At 37.8% G+C, this 21,287-nt stretch overlaps 1 protein-coding gene across 1 annotated transcript in view; it reads left to right on the forward strand.

Moving 5' to 3' along the window:
- The window catches only part of GAK (cyclin G associated kinase), a 74,568-nt gene extending 53,534 nt beyond the window's left edge, over positions 1-21,034 (forward strand). The window contains exons 21-28 of the mRNA XM_040542167.1: positions 129-593; positions 2,477-2,644; positions 8,915-9,049; positions 9,409-9,528; positions 13,277-13,489; positions 14,637-14,785; positions 15,901-16,077; positions 17,605-21,034. Coding sequence (XP_040398101.1) covers positions 129-593; positions 2,477-2,644; positions 8,915-9,049; positions 9,409-9,528; positions 13,277-13,489; positions 14,637-14,785; positions 15,901-16,077; positions 17,605-17,706 — 1,529 coding nt within the window. The 3' untranslated portion in view covers positions 17,707-21,034. The remainder of the gene's footprint in view (positions 1-128; positions 594-2,476; positions 2,645-8,914; positions 9,050-9,408; positions 9,529-13,276; positions 13,490-14,636; positions 14,786-15,900; positions 16,078-17,604) is intronic.
- Positions 21,035-21,287: the final 253 nt, after the last annotated feature.

Raw genomic sequence — 21,287 nt, forward strand, 5'->3', positions numbered from 1 at the left:
CATTTCCATCACCTCTTCAGCGAGCTTTGTTTAAGGATTGCAGAAACCATATGAAATCAATAAGCCTGACACTTTTGTTGGCAGAATTCTGTTAATCTGTTGCTGTTACATTTTGTTGTTTTTTTAAGAAGGAAAAAGTCCAGAAAGTGGAGTAGACAATAATTCATCCAAAAATGATCATGCTCAACTATCTAATGAGAGAGAAGAGAGTGATCCTTCAGATGAGGAATTCCCTGCATTTCCAGGTGAAGAAGGGGCAGTAACTGTTGTTGAGAGGGACCCTGGTGCTCAGGAAGGAGAGTTGCCTTTTGCAGCCAGTTTTGAAGCTCCATCTGCATTGTTACAAAAACCTCTCACTGAAGAGAATGTAGATTTACTGGGACTGAACTCTGATATTTCACCAGAACAGGAACAGCCTATCTCAGAAACAAGCTCTTCAACAAGTAATGCAGACTTGTTGAACAATCTGTTTGTGGGTAGTGCATCACAGATCCCAGAAGAGTCCACTGGAGATCTTCTTGGACAAGGAACATCTTTCTTTCTCAGCAGTCAGTCTCAGTGTTCAGCTGCTACTAAGATGTCTTCAGCATCAGGTATGTAAAGTTAATCTCAGTACTCTTCAGCTGGCCACCAGGTAAAAACTTCTCTGTTGTGGTTGGAACACAACTAACGTGTTTGATATGTACGCTGAAGACATGTTGGTCTATGGCAAGAATCTGAATAGAAAGGTATTTTTAATGCATGAAGCAGACAAATTGATGTACATAATCTGTGTGTTTTATGTTGCCAATATCCTATTAGTTCTAAACCATGTAAACAGAAAAGTATCAGGTTTTGAGTTGAAAGCAAATTCACCATTCTTAAAGAATCCATAACTTTCCAATGCAGATGTTACATGATCTAGATCCTTTTCTAGATCCATATGTAAATAGCTGCTCTTGCTTAGGCTGAGAATTGTAGTAATTGTTTGCATTCATTCACTTTATGTAGAGCAATTACACTAGATGTAGTGTATAGCTGTGCTGCGTAGGTCAGAAGGCTGTGTTATTTTTTGAGTGCTAATCAGATAAGACTGATAGGCAACTGGAAATCCTGTAGATTACTGTTGAAAACAGTATGATAATGTTACTGCTAAAAGCTGTTGCTGCTTTTACTGATGTTGATGTCAAGTTTATATCTGAAAGGAGCATGTTAACTCTACCTACTTTGTATTTAAAACAATGTTTTTTAATGTAGAGGTCTTTCCAGTGCATTGTTATCACTTCAGCATGTGACTAAACTTTTGGTAGTAGTAATGTTTTGTTGGAATGTGCAGTAAGAGTTTTAGGAATATTAGTCAATCAGGGTAACTATTACAAGCTTTAGCTTATTTGCGCAAAGGTAAAATGTGTTTTTAGGGCTTTTAGGTGACTTCAAATATTTCTTCTGAAGTAATTCACTCTTGAACTGTGTTACTATGGTCAATGACAAATCACTTAATTTACCTGTTTAAACATAGGCAGAAGTCTATGAAAAGCTTTTTTATATCAACTCCAAAAAATGTGAGCAGTGGTAATTTATATATATCATTCTACCTTTGAATAGTATTACACAAGTGAGAATACACAGCCACTTGAGTTTCACCTTGCACATCAAACTTGTACCTGAGGTTTTGTGCATGTGCTGTGCTGCAATAAGATAGTTTGTACACGAGAACTCAACATTTGTTTTTTGAACTGTTACCGAGTCCTGAGAAATGTGATCACCTCAGGAAGCATTAGAGCACCATGGGAAGATTATTCCTCTTCAGCTTCTGAGAGAATCTGCCTGGAGTCCCTGGGCTCCTAAGAATTTTGACCCTAGAGGGCAGCAGTAACAGGAAGATCTCGAGCCATGATTCACCCAACTGTCACATGTTATCCCATGCTATATATAAATACTCTTCCAATTAGTTTTTTCTTTACTGCGATCACTACAGACCTGTTGAAAGTCTTGCTTCCTTTTGGCTTTTATTCTTGAGTTGACGCACTTTCTACCCTAGAGTCAGCAATGCCTTCAAGTCAAAGCGGTAGTATGAATGCTTTTCTTGACTGTTTCAGTAGTTTAATAGTCTACTTCGTTTAAATTCTTTACAGGCTTGGCATTAGAGATCACTTTTTAACAAATGTAATTTTTTTGTTTATATGCAACTGATCACTCAAATTTAAGGTATGTCTTGCATGGAGGAAAGTAATAATATGATTGAATATATGCAGCTTTGCTAAGGATTCATGTTTGAGGACATAGCTGTTTTTACTGTGTATGGCTGAGAAACTTTCTATACCAACATGAAAGTGCCAGCCTCTAGAGGCAAAGACAGAATGGTGACTGTTTGCCACAAAAACTCAGAGCTGCTTATTTTGCCAACATAAACTCTGCTTTTGTCTTTGTCCCTGGAGTAGTGTTTTGTACTTTTTTCTAAAATTTGTCATAATTTTATTTTCTGCTTCTTTTTTAGCTGATCCGTTTGACCCGTTCACAATGTCATCAAGTTCTGAGAATCTGTCCCTACCTAGTGCAGACTTCTTTAGAGGCATGCTGAATCCAACTGCAACATCTACTCCTAATACATTTATTCCCACAAGTAATTCAGTTCTGTCTTCTAGTTCAGATTTCTTGAATTTAGGTAAGTGCACTTCTGGTGTTCTGTTTCTCAGCAGTTTCTGCTGCTTTGTGTATTTTGTCTTTTGGCTTAGTCAGGGTGGATTAGTGTCTTAATTGATCCACGTGTTGTGACTGTTTTAATTAGCTCTCTGTTCTGGGGACACAGATACACGTGTACCAAGTTGCAAGGATTTCCTATATAATGTGATTCTAATATTTATTTCTAGCATTGCTAAACTTTTAAGAGCTGAATTTTCCTCTGAGAGCTCTTAAAAATGATGGTACACAAACACTTGCAAACATTCTCTCTAGATGACAATACTATTTTGAGTGTATTCAGATATTAGTTTTTCTGAAAGCCTTTGAAAAGGAGTGAGTGGTTCAAGGAAATCAGTGTACAGCCAGATCTTAAAATGCAGTTGGAGGCTAGCTTGGACCTTCTTGACCTGATAATATACTTACGGAATACATTATGTAATACTCTAATCCTATTTGCTTCATTTGATTTCTGAGTGTTCTTGGTGAAGCCTGTTCCTCGTGTGTTTATTCTAAAATCTATTTACCATTAAACAAAATTTTGTAATATGTTGGGTCTTCCCTTAGCTCCATCTTGAGCATGTTATGTCTTAAGTGTTACTAAATGGATTTTTAAAGCATGCTCATTCTTTAAGGAAACATGCTTTTACAAAAATGAGGTGGCAGAGCCGAATGTGTTGCTTTTTAAATTTGATTTTCAAAGAAAAGGGGTGTGTACATGGTCTTGCTGTTTGTGCTGTTAGCCAATACTCAAATTCACAAAAGTAGAATTTATAGAGCTAACTTTTTATCCATCACTTAAAAGCAAGAGGGTGGGAACATCATGCAAACCTAAAGATTACAGACCTGGACAGGCATTCTTAGAAAGGTGGCAGCATTTGTGAAGGGGGTGTACATGGTTAAAATTTGATATTGAAACTCAGTATTTCAAATAAAAACAGAAAACTTGACCCCTATATGTCTACCAATGGTTGTACTTTGAAAACATATTACTGTCCCTTCTCAGAGGGCAGTGATTTATAAAAATTTTTTCACTGTCTAGGATTTATTTCCCTTCATTTGCAAGAAAGTGCCCTGAGACTGAGAGTTAACTTTGGCTGATTACCAGATACCCAGAATCGTGCTCTTGCTCTCTCTCCTCAGGGGGACAGTAGGAGAAAAGATGAAAAATCTCATGGGTTGAATTATAAAGACAAAGGTCACGTAGCAATTATTGTCGCAGGCAAAACAGATTTGACTTGGGAATGATTAATTGAATGTATTGTTAATTTAAAAAAACAAACAGTAGGATAGTGAGAAACTAGTGAAAGAAACCTTCCCACCACCCCACTTCCCTCAATTTCATTCCCAACTCTTCAGCATCCTTCTCCCCACTCTGGCACATGAGGATGGGGAACAGGGACTGTGGTCCATTCTCTCTACTATAGCTCCTTCTTCCTCAGGCTGTTCACCTGCATGGGGTCCTTCCTATGGGATACAGTCCTTCATGAACTTCTCCAGCATAGGTCCTTCCCATGCACTGCAGTTCTTTACAAGCTGCTTTGCCCTGTGTCCTTTCCATCTGGTACAATCCGTCAGGAATAGACTACTCCAGCATGTTCCTCATGGGTGGCAGCTTCCCCCCCCCCGCCTCCCCAGTCATCTGCTTCTACATGGGCTCCTCTCCACGGGTTGCAGCTCCTGCCAGAAGTCTGCTCCTGTGTGGGCTCTCCACAGGCTGGAGAGCTTCCTTCAGGTTATGCCCACCCGTTCTGGCATGGGGTCCTCCATGGGCTGTAGATATCTGCTCTGACATAGTCCTCTAAGTGCTGCAGTGGGACAACTTGCATCACCAACTTGTCAGGGCACAGCTGTGTCCTGCAGTGGGTCTGCTGAAGCTGGCTGTGTGCGGCACAGGGCATCCTCTAGCCTCTTCTCATGCAGGCCAACCCTGGTGCCGAAACCTTGCCATGTAAAACCCAATACAGAGACTAAAACTCTGTGCTGTCAAGAATGCCCAGATAGCGTAGTACTCAGATGCTGCATTTACCATAACCTTAATGAATTTATAGTTAAGAGCAGTGGTATCCTGTTCCTCACCCCTGAATCCAAAAGTGTTTTCTTTGCAGAGCTTGAGTACAGTTTTTAGCTGTCCCTCCTGGTAGACAGAGTAGGTCTCGTTGACTCTGCTTCTGATTGATGCAGTCTTTTTAGCTCCAGAGAAATCGTATTAAAAAAAAAAAATGCAGTTATTTGCTTGGCTTAAATAAGGGCTTTCTCCTTGAGGTAAAAGGCTAGCAAACTAAGTACCCTCTCTACCATAAATTTAGGTGTTATATTGCAGTTGTGATCACTTCTGCCAGGATGAACCAGTCGCTGTATTACCTGCAATATTTGTGTTCTCTCCTGTAGAGAAAGCAACAGCTGTATATTCTAGTTGTGTAGATGCCACTCATGCCACTTTTTATGGTACTATTATTGTCACAGTTGCATGAGGTTACCAAACACTTTTTTTTTACTGTTTAATAGAAGGTTTGAGCAACACTGATCTGTGAAGCATAGCCTCTACCATAATCTGCCTCACTTCAGAGGCTGTTTTGAGTGGATCAATTAGCCAGGGTCAAGTAGAGCAAGCTCCTCAGAACAGTGTCCTTTCTGATTTTTACCTCCAAGATTGCTGACTCCACAACCAGCCTGGGCAACCTATGGCAGTGTTTGACTACTCTTACAGGAAAAAAATAATTCTTCTGTTTAAGTGGAATTCCTGTTTTTCAGTTTGTGCTCACTGCCTCCTGTCCTTCCAGTGGACAGTGCTGAGAAGAGTCTGTCTCTGTCATCTTTATTTCTTCCTTTAAGTATTTATACACTTCAAGAAGATCCTTCATCCCTAATCCTTTTCTCCTAGTTAAGCAATGCCAGCACACTCATCCTTTCCTCATGTGACAGGTGCTCCGATCCCTACATGACAGAACCCTTTTTTGTACAAAATTGAAGTTGAAAAAATACACAAATGAGAATTATTGCTCTTTAAACACTTACCGGCAACCTCAAGGAGATCATCAGTATGTTCAGCTATCTGTAACATTTGAGCAAGTGTGGAAAAAAAAGATATTTTTATATATCTGACTTCTGTGCTTTATGTTTATGCTTTGTTTTTTGACTTTGGTGATAATGTACCCTGGTAAATGCAGTAGCCTGTCTACTATTTTGATGTATTTCTAGAGGTTTCTGTCAACATATGCTAAATATACTTCAAACGTACCCATCTTCTCTTCAGACTACAGTTATGCATTTCCCAATATTTATCAGTTTCTGAAACTGTTGCTATGCAAGATATAAAAACCGTGGAAGTGGAGAAACTGGGTTAACATTTCATGTTTCTCTAAGTTTACCTTTTAAATGACAGCTCTTCTGTGTGTTTAGCTGAAATGAAGTATGTGTTTGAGGCTTTAAAATTCCATCCAGTCTCAAGTATCAATTTTAACGAGAAAATGAGGAATATTAATAGTTCTAATGCTTTTAATATGAAGGAGTGCATATGACTGAGAAGACATGCTAACTAGCAGTTGGAGAATTGCAGAGGAGAGCATTCTCAAAAATGACAGATTTGGAAAAATTGTGTGGAGAGAGCAGAAGAAAGTGCAAACATCAGGTCATTAAAGTGAGGAACAATTTAAAACTCATTAAAAATAAATTGGTAATGTCAGTGCTCATTTAAAACAAGCTGCAGTGACAAGGTATGGTGAATCTATTTTTGGAGTAGTAGTGAGTGTTTGAATTAAATTCTAAAACAATGGATAGGCTTTCTTTTGGTAGTAAACAATTACTAACCTCTATAGATATGAAGAGGAATGCTGTTCAGTGAACACTAATTCAAGAACTAAAATTTTAGGCTTATTTCTCAACTGTGCTTGAAATTTAACGGAGTTTTAAAGTATAAACTTAATGTATAGAAAGCATATTTTTTAAAGAACGTATGGTCTGTGAAGGCATTCTGGCCCCATAATACAAAAAAATTTAGGTTGGTTCTACTAAAACTGTTTTGGAAGGAAATCTAATTTTCTGTGAAAATTAATTTTCTGTTTGAGAGAGAAGCTAGGACATAGGATTAACGTTTACTTAAGAACAGATCACCTGCTCTTAAGTTTAAGTGGCCACACTTACAAAATTTTCAATAGATGAAAGAGTGTGTATTCTTCCTTAGTAGATACATGTTTAGTGAGCATTTCTGAGAACAGAGTTGGTTTGTTTGGGTATGGAAGCAGGTCATCTTTGATGGAAGTCTGGGCAGGAATGTATTTCCCCATGTGAGAATGTACTAATCTGATCAAGAAATAGCAGGAGGCATGGAATGTGATCAAAAGAAAGTTGAATGACCAGTGTAGTTTTCTTCTGAGGAGAAGCTGTTTTCTGTGGTGATTGTGTTCTTGGTTGGGCTCTAAACGAGCTTGAAAAACTTGCATCATAATAAACCAGCCTTTTGGTTCACAAGAAATCCCGTTGTTCTCTGTGATTAAAGGATTTCTTCTGTAGATGAGAAATTACTTAAAGAAAGCTTAATGTGTAGTTATTTCCTTCATCGTGGTTTTATCCCAGGAAAATTTAATTCAATAAGTGGTTGTAAACTTTCTCATCTCCATGTGGAAAACATATAACTGCAGAGATCATAAGCCAAATTTTTTCTAGCTTAAATATCAATACTAATTATTAATTTCAGGCCCAATTAACATTTTGGGAATGGCATATAGTATGTAAAATTTCTGAACTGATGAATAGGCACTTAGGTACTCCTGTAACCAGTAGCACTGCTATATAGCAGATAGCTGCGGTTCTGAGCACCAAGAGGCAAATAGATTGTTTTTCCCTTGGTTTTAGAGGCAGAAAGATGAGATTTAAATCTGGAGAGAGGGTTGAAAACTTTAGTTTCCCTTCAGTAGACTTCAGCAGCTGTTTGGTGCCTTTTGTACCAATGTCTTCCTTTGCATGCAGCAGAGAACTGCTGTAATACAGGCTCTTGGTAGGTGTTTTTTTTTTGCAGAATATCTGATGTCTTCTCTTTCCAACTGTATGGTCCAAGAGCTATTTTTTAGTAGAATCAGAGAGTGGATTGAAGTGGTGGAAGTGATATTTAACTTCAAATTATTTCCTCATAAAATAGCTTGATTGGTTTTGTATCAACATTGAGCACGTAAAGTTGAAAAGCTGATGGAAATAAAAAAGCTGTACTGTAGTAGCCAAATATCCCTGTTCAGATAATGGTTGATGGGTTAATGTTCTAAATTGTAGGTATTTGAATTGTCTTAGAGCACCACTAAACATACTAGCTGCGCTGAAAAAGCACCTCTTGGTGTAGCACTGACTGTTGGCACAGTAGTGAAGAAATAGTTGAATTCAAAAGGTGTGCTGCCTTTCTGTGGGTATTTACCAGCTGTGCTTGGGAAGGGGATGCTCAGAGTTAAAGCACAGCATCCTTCGAGCGCTCCTTACTTTGGACCTCTCTTTCTGAGGATGGCCTACCTAATGTGCTGTGTGTGAGTGGGAAAGGGGAGAATCACTTGTAAGTCTCAGGGTGACAAACGTGTGTTGGAGGGGTCACTTTCTAAAAATTAGTGGTAGCATGTTTGCATACTTTCAAATGCAAATGCTTCATTGTCCATTTTCAGTTGGCGTGGTGGTTTTGCTTTGCACACAGAAAAGTGCCTTTAATCCATGGACCTAATGACTCGATCTTTTTGCAGAAAAGACCGCTTTAGCTTTATCCTGCTCATTAATTAAATACATTCATTACAATGTTGGCTATAAAAGGGATTGTAAGTTTGTCAAGAGCTCCATTTTTCCTGTGAAGCCTGGTGTAAGCAAATCTACAGGTTGAAGTAACCTGGCTCCACCTGTGTAGCACGCAGACTGATAAGGAGCACCATTTCACAGAACACTACTGCTTTCTGATTACCTGCTGCATTGGCAGGAACAGGAGCATACTCTGAAGCCATCCATTAGATATTTCTTCTGCCTATGAGACCTAAGCTCTTAAAGTCATAGTGTTACCCTTGGACGAAATTCTCTGAAGTATGTGGGATGTTTGAAATACAAATGAAAGAATTTGGTGGGAAAACCCTTCTGAATCCCATTTAAGAGCACATTACTACTACGGAGATACCTAAGCAACCCATGTAGTTGGCCAGCTGACAATGTGGTAAAGCTCTAGCAGTACTGGCAAAATACTTGTTATTGTGGTAGTTTTCTTAAAAGAATAATCATGGATTTTTTTCTTTTATAGGGAACCCGGGACTAGAGACATCTAAAATGTCATCTTCTACAAGTTACCCAGATCTCTTAGGTGGATGGGATTCTTGGGTGGATTCTTCTGGGCCTGTCTATGCACCATCAGCACAAATGAAGTCTGCTTTTGAAGGTATGATGAAATAAGTCTTCCATTAGAGGGGATAAGAAATACTCCAGACTTGGTCAATTTAGTCACCTGAAACTGCTAAACATGTCTGCCTGCCTTTTGCTTTGTTGCTTAAAGGACTCTATGCTCTTGTGCTTAAAGGGCCTCTTTAAGGCATTTGAGTAGTTTTTCAGAATAAGTTCAATGTATAGGAACTAAGTAGTGTCAGTTGCCTATAGTAATGGTGATTCTTGTTCTGGTAAAAGATGTCATCTAGCAGAATACTAGGGAGGTTTACCTGAGGTGTTGAGGAAATCGCATTTCTATTCATTTTCTCAGTTTCTAAATAAACCAAGTACATGATGTGTTTTCATATTAAACAGGACAAGTTCTTACCACAGGAAGTCAGTCCAGTGTGTCTTCAGGTCCGTCCTTCAGCCCATCTAAGTCTCAGAACGTTGACCCTTTTGCTGATCTTGCCAATCTTGCATCTGGTCTTCCAGGTAAGGCCTTACTTTCATGAGTCTGAACTTAATGCTTCTCTGGATCCTGATTTGCTTATTGTTCCAGTAAGTGTAAATGATAGCTTATGTAGAGTTTTCTTTTAAATGGTAACAACCAGCTTCAGGCAGTTGCTGTGAGCAGATGTATAACAAGAAGCGATCGTACCTTTATAGAGATTGTGTGAAATATGCAGAATTATGTTTCAGAAGGTAACTTCAGCTGTGATTTAGAAATGTTTTTCACACTTCATACTTGAGACTTCTAGTTGAGAAGGTAAGAGAAACTATTTCTCTGCTCCAGTAACTGATCATGGGGTTTCTTATATATTTTTGCTTGATACGGTGCTGTGAAAGATATAAAATGGGAAGCCAAATTAAATTCTTGATTAGGCCCAAAATAAAGGGAAAAAAAGAACTGTCAGTTCAGTACTTTTCTTAGAATTAAGTAGGTCTGTATAGCTCTGCTACTCAAATCTGTCATGTCTGGGTCTGATTTGTGCTTGTAAATACTCCTACACCAATTCCATCAGTATTATAAAGATTTGCCAACTTGCAGTTGTGTGTACAAGATGGCTATGTAAGATGGGACACATCCCAGAGTAACAGTTGTCCCAAGATGTTACATTCACCCAAACTCAGGTGTTTTCACAAACAGCAGAAAAAATAAGGGCAAGGGGAAGAGCTTTCTTTTCAGTACGACGCTGCCACAGCTACTGGCCAATTGGCAGCTGTTAGATGTGACTAGCTGCCAAGAGTCTAAGAAGAGCAATTTGGAACAACCTATAGCTACTGAGTTGCAGAAAAATATGCTTTTACCTTAGCTTGAAGCTGACAGAGGCTTCTGTTGCCTTGGCAGTTAGTATTATATATTGAATCAAATAACCTCTTGGTGAAATTACCTTATTTAAATGCAAGGTAATATACAATGCTGGATTTTCTGCTGCCTTGCAAAATTCTAGTATTGAAATAGTGCCAATAAAGCTGCTCTGCAGGAAAGAATTTACAGAATGATTCTAGTTCAATAGTTCAGGTAAATGTGGACTTTTTAACACTATAGGCAGGGTGAGTAAACTCGTTTCATGTTAGACTTGGAGATGCAGGTATGATTATACACTGAATGAGCAGAAGGAATTGTAATGATTTTAGGATTCAGATCAATTCATTTTAGGGCAATGAATCTGGTGAAGGGTCTAGACAACAAGTCTGGGGAGCAATTGAGGGAACTGGGACTATTTGGCCTTGAGAAAGGATGCTTGGGGAAGATCCTATCATTCTTTACGACTACCTCAAAGGAGGTTGTAGCTGGGGGGGAGGGGGTGTGTGTCAGTTTCTTCTCCCAAGCAACAAGTGACAGGATAAGACAAAATGGCCTCAAGTTGTGCCAGAGGAGGTTTGCACTGGATATTAAGAAAAACTTCTTCACTCAAAGGGTTGTGAAGCATTCGAACAACCTGTCCAGGAAAGCAGTTGAATCACCATCCCTGGAGGTATTTAAGAGATGCGTAGATGTGGTGCTTAGGGACATGGTTTAGTGGTAGACTTGACAGTGCTAGGTTAACAGTTGGACTATACGATCTTAGAGGTGTTTTCCAACTTAACTGAAAGTCTAATAATAGAATCATTTAATTTTCATTAGAAAAAAGGACTGCATAAGGAGGTGGGCAGGTGTAACTGGGCTAGTTAGCCTCAGGCTTGAAATGAACCTTCAGGGAAGTGTAAGAACTGCAATTTAGACTTAGTATTGTCTTTCTGTAGGAGTTTTTGGACTTAACACTTCTAGAATAATGACTTGAATGTTATGAGAGTGAACACTCCTTAATTGGGAGTATTATATCACAGTACGGAAACAATAGCTAAAGCTAGTAATAGTATGAAGATACTAGTAAGATACCAACAGTGATCTGTAATAGTTGGTTTTGTCACACTTTCTTGTTTCTAGTAATGATCTTCTACAAGAGAGTAGGAATGTGCTGTTGAAAAGTTGGTGCTGATAGTGAGGCATTGGCTTGCCCTATAAGGAAGAATTGGTTGGCCATAACTGAAACAATACAGAATTATGTGAAGGAGTAATACAATAAGATCACTTCTTACTGTACAAGCTAATGTGCTTAGGTAGCAGGGATTTTTCTGTAAATTTCACAAGTTAAAGATTGGGATGACTCAAAGCAATTCTGTAATGGAGCACTTCTTGCAGAGGGAATTCTCTCAGGTTATGTATTGCAATACTAGGTTTTACCAGGTGAGGTATTGAGAGGTATAGCAAGCATCTTGTACATGGTCTTAGAGATTCATTCTTTATGTAAGCTGTTAGTATGCACAGCAGCTACTAAAGTGTTGCCAGAAGAACAGAAATGTAGGGAACTAGTTTTGAAAGAGAAAACTGAATTTATATTGCTGAGCCTAGCCAGACAAGCTTTGTTTTTTTCTGAGTTTTTAGGACAAATAAAGGAATAGAAGGATAGAAACAAGATCGAGTAAGTCTAAACTGGCCTGAAATGTTTGAACTGAAAGTTAATTTCTAATCATAAGAGAACATGTGGAGATATAAATATTAATTCACCTTTCTTCAACTAATGAGACAGGATTATAAGTTTGTCATTCAAAACCAAGTAAGAAGTCTTTCCATATTTGAAGTGCCACTATTTCATTCATATTAAACTTCAAACTTCCTGTCTGACTTCAGTTGTGTAACCATCCATATAGTGACGCTAGTGTTGAATTGTTGTCATTTTTAGGGAATTGTTCCAAGATGAAGAGGTCTTATTCTGCTTTAGGTTGCCATAAGTGTGGTGTGAAACGTTTCCCTTACAAAAAATCTAGATGCATCCAAATTCAGCCATCATGCTATTTTTTTCTTCTTGTTGGTATTTGCAAAGACATCTTATGTTGTGACTTCTCAGGGGAACTGAGTTCTAGAAATGTTTCCAAGGTCAGACAAGGGCAGTCTAGTGGTGGGTTGGTTTAGAATAAATTTCAAGTTTATCCTCATCAGTGAGACAAAAAGCTGAATAATGAATTTAAAAGGTTGGAGCTTTATTCTGATTAATTTGTTTGTGATGAGTATTGTAGAGTGGAAAAAAGGTCCTGGATGTTCTTCCCAAATAGAGTAGCTGGTGAGGCTGCTAAGCAGCTGTATCTATACCAGCTAAATGAAGGGAAATGGGATCTAAATAATCAAGACAATGTTGTGTTCTTAACACAGGCCTATGGATTGTGATATGAAGTTTTCAGGAGATATTGTAATGACCAGTGTTTTTTTCCTGTGCTGCATAACATATGCTGATTACTATAGCATTATCTTCTGAGTTTTCTTAAATAATAGTCCACGAAATCACTAAAGAGGGAACTTAGAAAGCATTCATTTGAAAATATTCTCAATATATTACATTTTCTTGATCATAATTAGCTTTTAATGTCCTCTGATACACATTAATAGATGTTGAAGTGTAATAAATTGGTAGGCGTAACTGCTGTCACTGAACTATTTTTGGGCAAGAACACGTGCCTGTCTGATCAGGTGAATGCTTCTGCTAAAAATTGACAGTTGAGAACTTGAGGTAAGGCTTGGAAGAGTTTTTGTCATGGCCCTGGCTCCTGCTATCCAAGTTGTTAATGAGACCAGCGTTTTTTTATGCTTTCTCTTGTATAGTGGTGTCACTGTAAACTGTGTAGTTAAATGTTAAGGTCAAAGTTTCTTACTTGCAAGTGACATATCGAGTTGAACAACTAATTTGTTATTTATTATTAGGTTCCTCCACAATTGGATTCTCCGGTAGTGGGTTTGGTCAGAAGACTGCTACATCTCAGAAGTCAGGAAATCAGTGGCAGAAATCCACAAAACCACAAAGTACATCGTGGCAGTCCCAGACTAAATCCAGCACTACAGCTAAACCCAATTATACAGGGAACTTCAGTGTTATTGGAGGTCGAGAAGAAAGAGGAGTCAGAACACCAAGCTTTGGTAAGTTTTCTGAGGGCGTTACTTATAACGGCCCGTGTGAAGTTAGGTGTGCTGTTAGCCTCAAACTCTTGTACCTTTGTCTTTTTTATTTGTTTACATTTAGGTCATATCTAGTATAAAGTAGAAGAGAACTTGGGAAATCTGGTGTCCTGCTTTTGTAAAGCTACACTAGAATATCACAGACAAGCTGACCATGGCCCATTTGCATGTTTGGGTATAAAGTCTCAGGGCTATAGTCTCTCATCCAAATGGGTACTGGCTTTCTATCATTGAATTCAAAAGGTAAATTTGCATGAATGCAGGGGAGAGAGGTAGGTTAATAACATTGCTCAACAGGCAAAAGGATGCAGCCCTTTCCCTAGCTAAAGAGTAGTAGCTAGCCTTAAGAAAAATTAATGAGCTTAAACGTACTGCAAATCAGTGTTTCAAAGAGCAGAGATGGGGTAAGGAGCAGACATTCATTCTTGGAACCAGTCCCTTGAGATGGACATGTCATCCTTCTGTATTAACCTTTTGGAAGGGGGGAAGGGGAGGGAAATCCTTATTTATTGGTAACAGGTTTATGCCTCCCTTTCAATGGCAGTGAACAAGTACTTCACTTAACTTGAAATGATATTGTGGATTGGACTAGATGACATCCAGTGGTCTCATCCAACTTCAGTTGTTCTGCAGTTCTCCAAAATTTGTGGGTTTCATAACAGTTCTGTAACTGTTCTTGTTGATACTTTGTTCCTTTGTTATTCTGCGTAAATTTCAATGTACTGAAATGTACAGTACATTTCTGACTAGACCATTAAATATTCAGTCATCTGAAAAGCTGCTGTACAGCAGTTAGAATTACTCTATAGTGGAAAAATGAAACAATTTCCAAAATCATGAATAGCTAAATTCCTCAGATCTACTCAGATTTAGAAAAAAAAGAGCATTTAGTCATGAGTATGTGTGAGGTTCTATTCTTCTGGACTGAAAACTTGCCAATGACCCCTTTCATTTGTCCTTTTGTTAGTCTTGTGGAGTCTGTCTAGCTGCTGAATGGTATTTATGGTAGTGATAAAAGTCATGCAGGTGTAGCTAAGTGTATGCAGTATGTTTCTCCAGTTAATGTGTTCTCCCATGTAACTTTATTTAATGTTTTTTCCTTTCATAGGTCAAAAGCCGAAAGTTTCAGCAAATGACTTTGAAGATCTCTTATCTAATCAAGGGTTTTCAGCTAAATCTGATAAAAAGGGACCAAAAACTATTGCTGAGATGAGAAAGCAAGAAATGTCTAAAGATATGGACCCCTTGAAACTGAAGGTTGGTTTGACAGATTTTGATTCAAATGCAAATCTGAACTTATCCTTTGAACTACCAATAACAAAGCAAAATGGTACAATAAAAAAACTGATAAAGCAGATAACTGAAGTTTTATTTGTATTTAAATGAAAATAACTGTCATACTACCGTGAAGTTAATTAGCATGAACAAGAGTTAGCTAGTGATGAAGCAGCAGGGACAAGAGCACAAAGTATGCGAAAGGAATGCAAGTTCCTTTTTCTGTCAGCTGAGCTTGGAAAATTTAAGAATGTACCTTGTTAAAGTAGACTTTCTGAAACCAAAATTGTTCTTAATTTGTAGAGTTCCAAAATGTCCCCTTAGTAAAGATGGATTAAGCTGATAGCACAACTATCTTTAAAGAACAGGCAAGTGCGAATAGATGTCTTCAGGGTGACCACTTGCATTTACAAGTTAGCTGGTTCTATTGCTGTCCTAAGAAATTATTAAAAGAAGTTTTGGAGATGGGCTGTGCAACTAGGAGTCTTATCTGATCAGCTGTTCAGATTTTCTTGGTGTATTGATGATAACAAAATACTAATACATTCATATATTTGAATATTACTAGTACAAAGTCCATGAAATGGACAGTTATTCTAAGTAAGTTTCATGGAAATATCTGAAAGAACGCTTTAGTTTTTGCAAATTGCTTAAGCAAACTATTAGCATACATGAACTTCTGTATCTAAATCAGGTGAGAATCTTAGTGAAGAAATTCATGTTGTACCCTGCGAAGGAGTTAATGTAATTGTAACATGTTTTTAAGTACTCTTTTCTATTCTCTTGTCATGAATTGTACAGGGTTTTGTAATATGTAACTAACTCATCAATGTCTTTTCCAATGACAGAATTTCTGTAATAAATCAATAACAGTGAGCTACTGTCTAGGGACAGATGCAAAATACAGCTTTTAATTGATAATTGTATTGGATGCAAAAAAGAAGAATGTAGTGTAAGACAACTGGACCTGGGAGATCAATACAGCAAGACAATTGTACTTGGGTCCCAATCTTCTACAGAATGAGTGAGAGTTCAGACTTTATACAGAGTATGCTTGCACTGTTGCATTCAGTTTTTATGCATTCTGTTTTTCCCAGATTCTTGAATGGATTGAAGGAAAGGAGAGAAATATCAGAGCATTAATATCAACTCTTCATACAGTGCTTTGGGAAGGGGAAAATAAGTGGAAACCTGTTAGCATGGCAGATCTAGTAACACCCGAGCAAGTAAAGAAGTACTACAGGAAAGCAGTGCTGGTAGTTCATCCAGATAAGGTGAGTGTGTTCCTCTAATCTTCTCTCCTTTAGACAGAAGTAATAGCAACTGGTTTTACTGTACTGTGCATGTCTCTGACAGATGCTACAGTGTTGGTTCTTGATCAGGATCCTAGATGCTCTTTACTTCTCTTCCATTGTCTTCTGAATTCGGTGCCTTACTACATCCAGGTAGTGCAGGATTTTTCTTGTCATCCTTACATAGCACAGAATTCAACAAATCAATGTTATCAAAGAAGATCCCCTGAATGTCACTAATGCCTAAATTTGGTTATGCTGGGTTCTGATTGCATTGTGGCATACTTAATGCTAACTGGTAGACTCTGCTTTATTTCTACCAGCTGAGTCTTTAGGACTTTTAGGGCTATTCACCAGTATATGAAGACTAAGACTGCCACAGCAAAACTGGTGGGAAAAACCTGTTGAACCTCCTTTACAAGAGATTACTCAGCAGTTGAAAAAATGCAATGAACACAACATTCCACTTGTTTTTAAATATTCTATGCATTCTCTTGCTGTTTCTGTTAGTCTCCAAGCATATGAAGGTAGCATCTTTTTCTGAGTCATTGCTCTAAGCTATGTTTTAGGTATAAAGGTAAGTGTTGAATATACCTAGTTTAAATTTTCAAGCTTATCTTTGGTAGTTCAGTGAGCAGTTGTTCAAGTCCTGTGTTTTATTGCAGCCATAACAGAGAAATAAGACATAATTCTTTTTCTCCCCCCTGTTCTTTCCTGTTCCTGACTGTGTGGTTTACTTCAACTTTATGTGAGTTTCTTGGTCACTTCTGTGAGCCACTTAACTGCTCGATGTCAGAATACAAGCCTTTTTGAATCATCTTCTTCTTCAGCTTTGATTTCTTTTCTACGACCCTGAGTACACGAGTCCTTAAAGTGCTACAGCTGGCAAAAGCCAAGCAGCAGAAAGGGAGCTACACCGGTGCCTTTGATGCTTCCCTTTTCTTTTAGAAAGAGCCTGTAATAATGGCTAATTCCATATTGTGGGACTGGATCTTTACTAACCATGGGGGCTGGACTGGCCCGGAGGTAGGGCTGCTGTGAAAAGGCAAGGATCTTCTTTAGTTATCTCCCTTCCTTTGAGTGTGGAGGCAAATGCACAGCCAGGCATATGTAGTTAATGTTGAAACTTAAAAATCACTTGCAGTCAGCATTATTATATATTCCTACAAGGACTGTTGGGAAACAACTGCAGAAATGACTGGATTTAGTTTTTAGAGCTATTAGCTGAAAGGTTTTCCAAGCTCTTCTTTTCATAAATACTTTTTAAGTTTCAGTAACTTATGAATTGCACAGAAGTTTGAAGTAACATAAGGAAACCAAGGCTTTGGCTTTGTTTAAAATATTTATGGCAAAATCTGTTTGAGGCAGCAGTGCTGTGTGCTTGCAAAATGCTACTCACACAGTAGTCTAATGTTGTTCATTATGTTAACAAGTAAAAAAGTTCAAGATGTTTCCCAAGCCGCACAGTTCCAAGCGCTTTCATGTTTTTAACATTCTGTTTGTTTTCAGGCCACAGGACAACCTTACGAGCAATACGCCAAGATGATCTTCATGGAATTGAGTGATGCGTGGTCAGAGTTCGAAAACCAGGGGTCCAAGTCCCTTTTCTAAAAGTTCATCTTTTATTGAACCACTTCCAAAAACTGGAGTTGAGCATTGTTGTGACCTTTTCACCTATGATTTATGAAGTGCTTTTCCATGATTTCAGCACAGTTTGCAATCATGCACTTAAATGTGGTGATGTATTTTGTAAGATGTGGAGTACAAAGCGTTACATAGATGCATTAAGAAAACAGCTGCTCAGTACTTGAAGAAATCATGGTCTGGGGATAAAGATTTTTCAGTTTTATATATGGTAAAATGGAATTTTAATGAAGTTCCATGATCTCTGGTACACTAGTATCAATTCTAAATCATTCCACTTCCGCTGATCTCTGCTTTATCCTCTTCATTCCCCAATTTATTTTCAGTAGTTTCATGATTCAGTTTTGATCTTTCATGCCTGTCGCCTTATTCAAAGTGCTTTAGTTATCAGTAGTGAGTCTGTTTGGATTATTTCAAATCTGAAGGTGTATATTTTCATGTGTCTTTTATGTAATCAATCTGATAATCATTCTGTAAATAATATTTTCTGACAATACCTGTGTTCCTTACAGTAAATTAACAGTTGTTTAGCCAAAAAGACCTCAGTTGTAGGGAAAATCATCCAGGGTTGTTCTTGATTTTCTTCTTTGTTTTACTTTTTACATATGAATCTAGAAACAAATCTTGGCTTAAAAGTCTGCATGTTCCTGCTCTGTTATTTATTATGAATCTTTGGAAGGCAGTACTTCTTTTACTAATTCTTTAAATGGTATCTTTTCCATCTGATTTCAGTGGAACATGCTTTCCATTGGACTTTAAGCACTCTGATAAAAATGTTATTCTGAAACTTGATGTGTAAGCACAAAAAAGAAAACATTTTACTCTGCTTTGATTTGTTGTCAGTGAATGCTACATGATTTATTTAGAGAGCATTTAGAGTTTTAACACATTTTTACAGCATGTCTGAACTTCTGTATTTTGAGATATGCATGACATCGGTGTATGTGCAAACATGGGGTGTATTGGTAGTGTTGTATTTCTGCTCATCCCCCTTCCATGCACCAAGTAGAAGATGAGCAGAGACCCAACTTAAGAACAAAACTTGCCACGTTCTCTCATCCCTATTCAGGTGCCAGTTTTCACTAGGGCTGAAATAAATGAATGCAGATGACCAATGACTGTTACATTTGGTACAGTAATGAAATGCAATTCTCAAATCAGATTTGAAAATGTCAAAAATCAGCAACATCTGAAAAGAAAAAAATAGGATTTTAATGCCACCTGAACAGTGTATTGGATGCAGTTTTCCACTGCTGAGCAGGCCTGAGAGCCTGGGGGTTAGAGACTTGTGAACACGAGTTGCAATTCAGTCCATGTTCTAACACTGTCAACTACTTTGCTGATGAAAGATTGTGTGTGTATGTATATTCACATATATTCAGCTACTATAAATTTTTTGAAGTCAGAAGCCAGGATCAGTTATGGATCCGAAGGCTATGTATTATTTGTAGTTGCAGTTGTATTTCAGTTGCAACTTTGAAGCGGTCTTAAGTCCCATTAGACTTATTCTTTATGAAAGTAGGTAATTCACTTTCTGACTTTTCCCTTGGGACACCTCAGGTTTTTTTTACATACATGGTCTGCATCCTTAGAAATCAAAGGCTTGTGGTAGGTTTTGTGTGTTTGAAACCTGGTTGGCTTTTCACAGTTCTAAGGCAAATGATACATATAGGCTTAAGTACAGACATGTAATGACTGACTGCACTCCTATATACAATAGAAAGAGAAAACATTCCTAAGGGAGCTGCTTTTAGTAAGGAAAAAAGTGAGGACTAGAAAAAACCATGTTCCTTTCAGCACATTCAAGAAACTTAATTTTGAGGGACACATTTTTAATTGCTGTCTTCTTGAATTGAAATTTTGGAAGAAAATATTCCTCTGCATTGAATGCTTGGTAGCATTTTCTGGATGACAACTATGTTTCTCTGGTTTTATTTGTCCCACTCCTATTTACAAAAAAAAATAATTACAAAAATTTTCTTGAACAGCAGCCTTAGATACGATTTTAAGTGAGCAGGGAAAAATGAGCACAACTGTTTTAATTGGAACCAAAGATCTCTTGAAATTGACTGCCCCTTTTTAAAATTACAGAAACAGACATTTGGCTGTGGATTCTTCCAAGAGCCATTTGCTACTTAAACTTCATTCAGGTTGACAGGAACCCTCTACTTATTTTACAGGTTAATCACCTCTGGTCCTCAGTGAGGAACTGTCTGATTCATTACTCTGCTCCTTTCTACTTGGTTGAATTTTAGTTTGAGGAATCTAGGAGGGGTTCAGACTTCAGTGAACTTTCAAATAGTTAAATTTTGCTTACAGGGTGTTACTGAAATCCAATTCTTATAAAATCCAACTTCTTATACATTCCTGTGTTCAGCACAGCTAACTGACACAGTTAAACAAAAATTCTAAACCAAAATGATTTCATTGTCAAGATTTAAGTGGTGAACACAGTAAACTGCAATTTTGTTTTTGATAGTGCAGAATGCGGACCAGTAAAGTGCTTCATCATTTAAGGCTAATACATAACATTTTTTAGTTATTGGGAAAAGGGAAGTTAAGGTAAATTTTATATAGGGTTATACTGAGTCTTAATGTTGCTTTTAAATTAGATGGCCATTTGGAAGAAGAAAAAGTCTAGAAGTTATGTCTGAATTCATCTTAGAAATTAAAATGGTTAAAGGAAAAAAAAACACCACCACCAACAACAAAAGAAAACACCTGGGAATGAGGACTTTTACCTTTCTCATGCTCTGTACTTCATTGTCAACTGGTTGAGTGCTGCTGTATGGGAGAAGACTGCACCCAAACCATTATGCATACATTTCATTATAGCTGTTCTTACTGTCCACAAGCTGGAAAGCTTTTCAGAAGAGGCTACAGGAAAATCGATTAAGCCGAGATTTGATTTTAACTGATACTGTGAATTTTTTCTGGGTGTAAAATGCATATTTTTCATTCATGCTTATTCATTGCACGCATTTTGAAATGTTGAAATTAGGTGGATTAGGTGGTCTTGAAAGCTATGGCTTGTATCTGCTTCTGATTGCAAAAGCTGAGGTTGAGGTGAATCAAAAGTGGTGTTGCTACAATGAAGTTGTGTCTGCCAAATTTCAAATGTGGCACTTGCATTTTGGAGCATCTCCTTGACTCTTGCAGCAGATTGTTACGCTTTCTGGCCCATGTTTGTCGTTCCTTTGTAATGACAAAGAATTGATACCATCTCTTTGCAGCCTCCCAGTATCTGTTCTTAAACATGTCAAGCTACTCAATTTTATTGCAAGAGCAAGGAGAAAAGAAGCAACAGATTAAGTGAAGAGTAGAGAAGAATATCTAGACTCTAACCTACATCTCAAATGGTGTTGGTTTTTTTTTTGTAATTCTCCCTTTACTTTTCTGTAATTCTCCCTTTACTGACCTGTTTCTAACTATCCCTGCTAAAAATAGGTCTCTAGTAGGTCTGTAGTCTTGCTTTTCCAGCCCTTTTAGAAGTGCTACTGACTGGTTATAGACCAGTGGCAGTAACCAAGTGCTTGGCTTTTTTTGCA

Source organism: Cygnus olor, chromosome Z (genome assembly GCF_009769625.2).
Source record: "Cygnus olor isolate bCygOlo1 chromosome Z, bCygOlo1.pri.v2, whole genome shotgun sequence".
NCBI lineage: Eukaryota > Metazoa > Chordata > Aves > Anseriformes > Anatidae > Cygnus > Cygnus olor.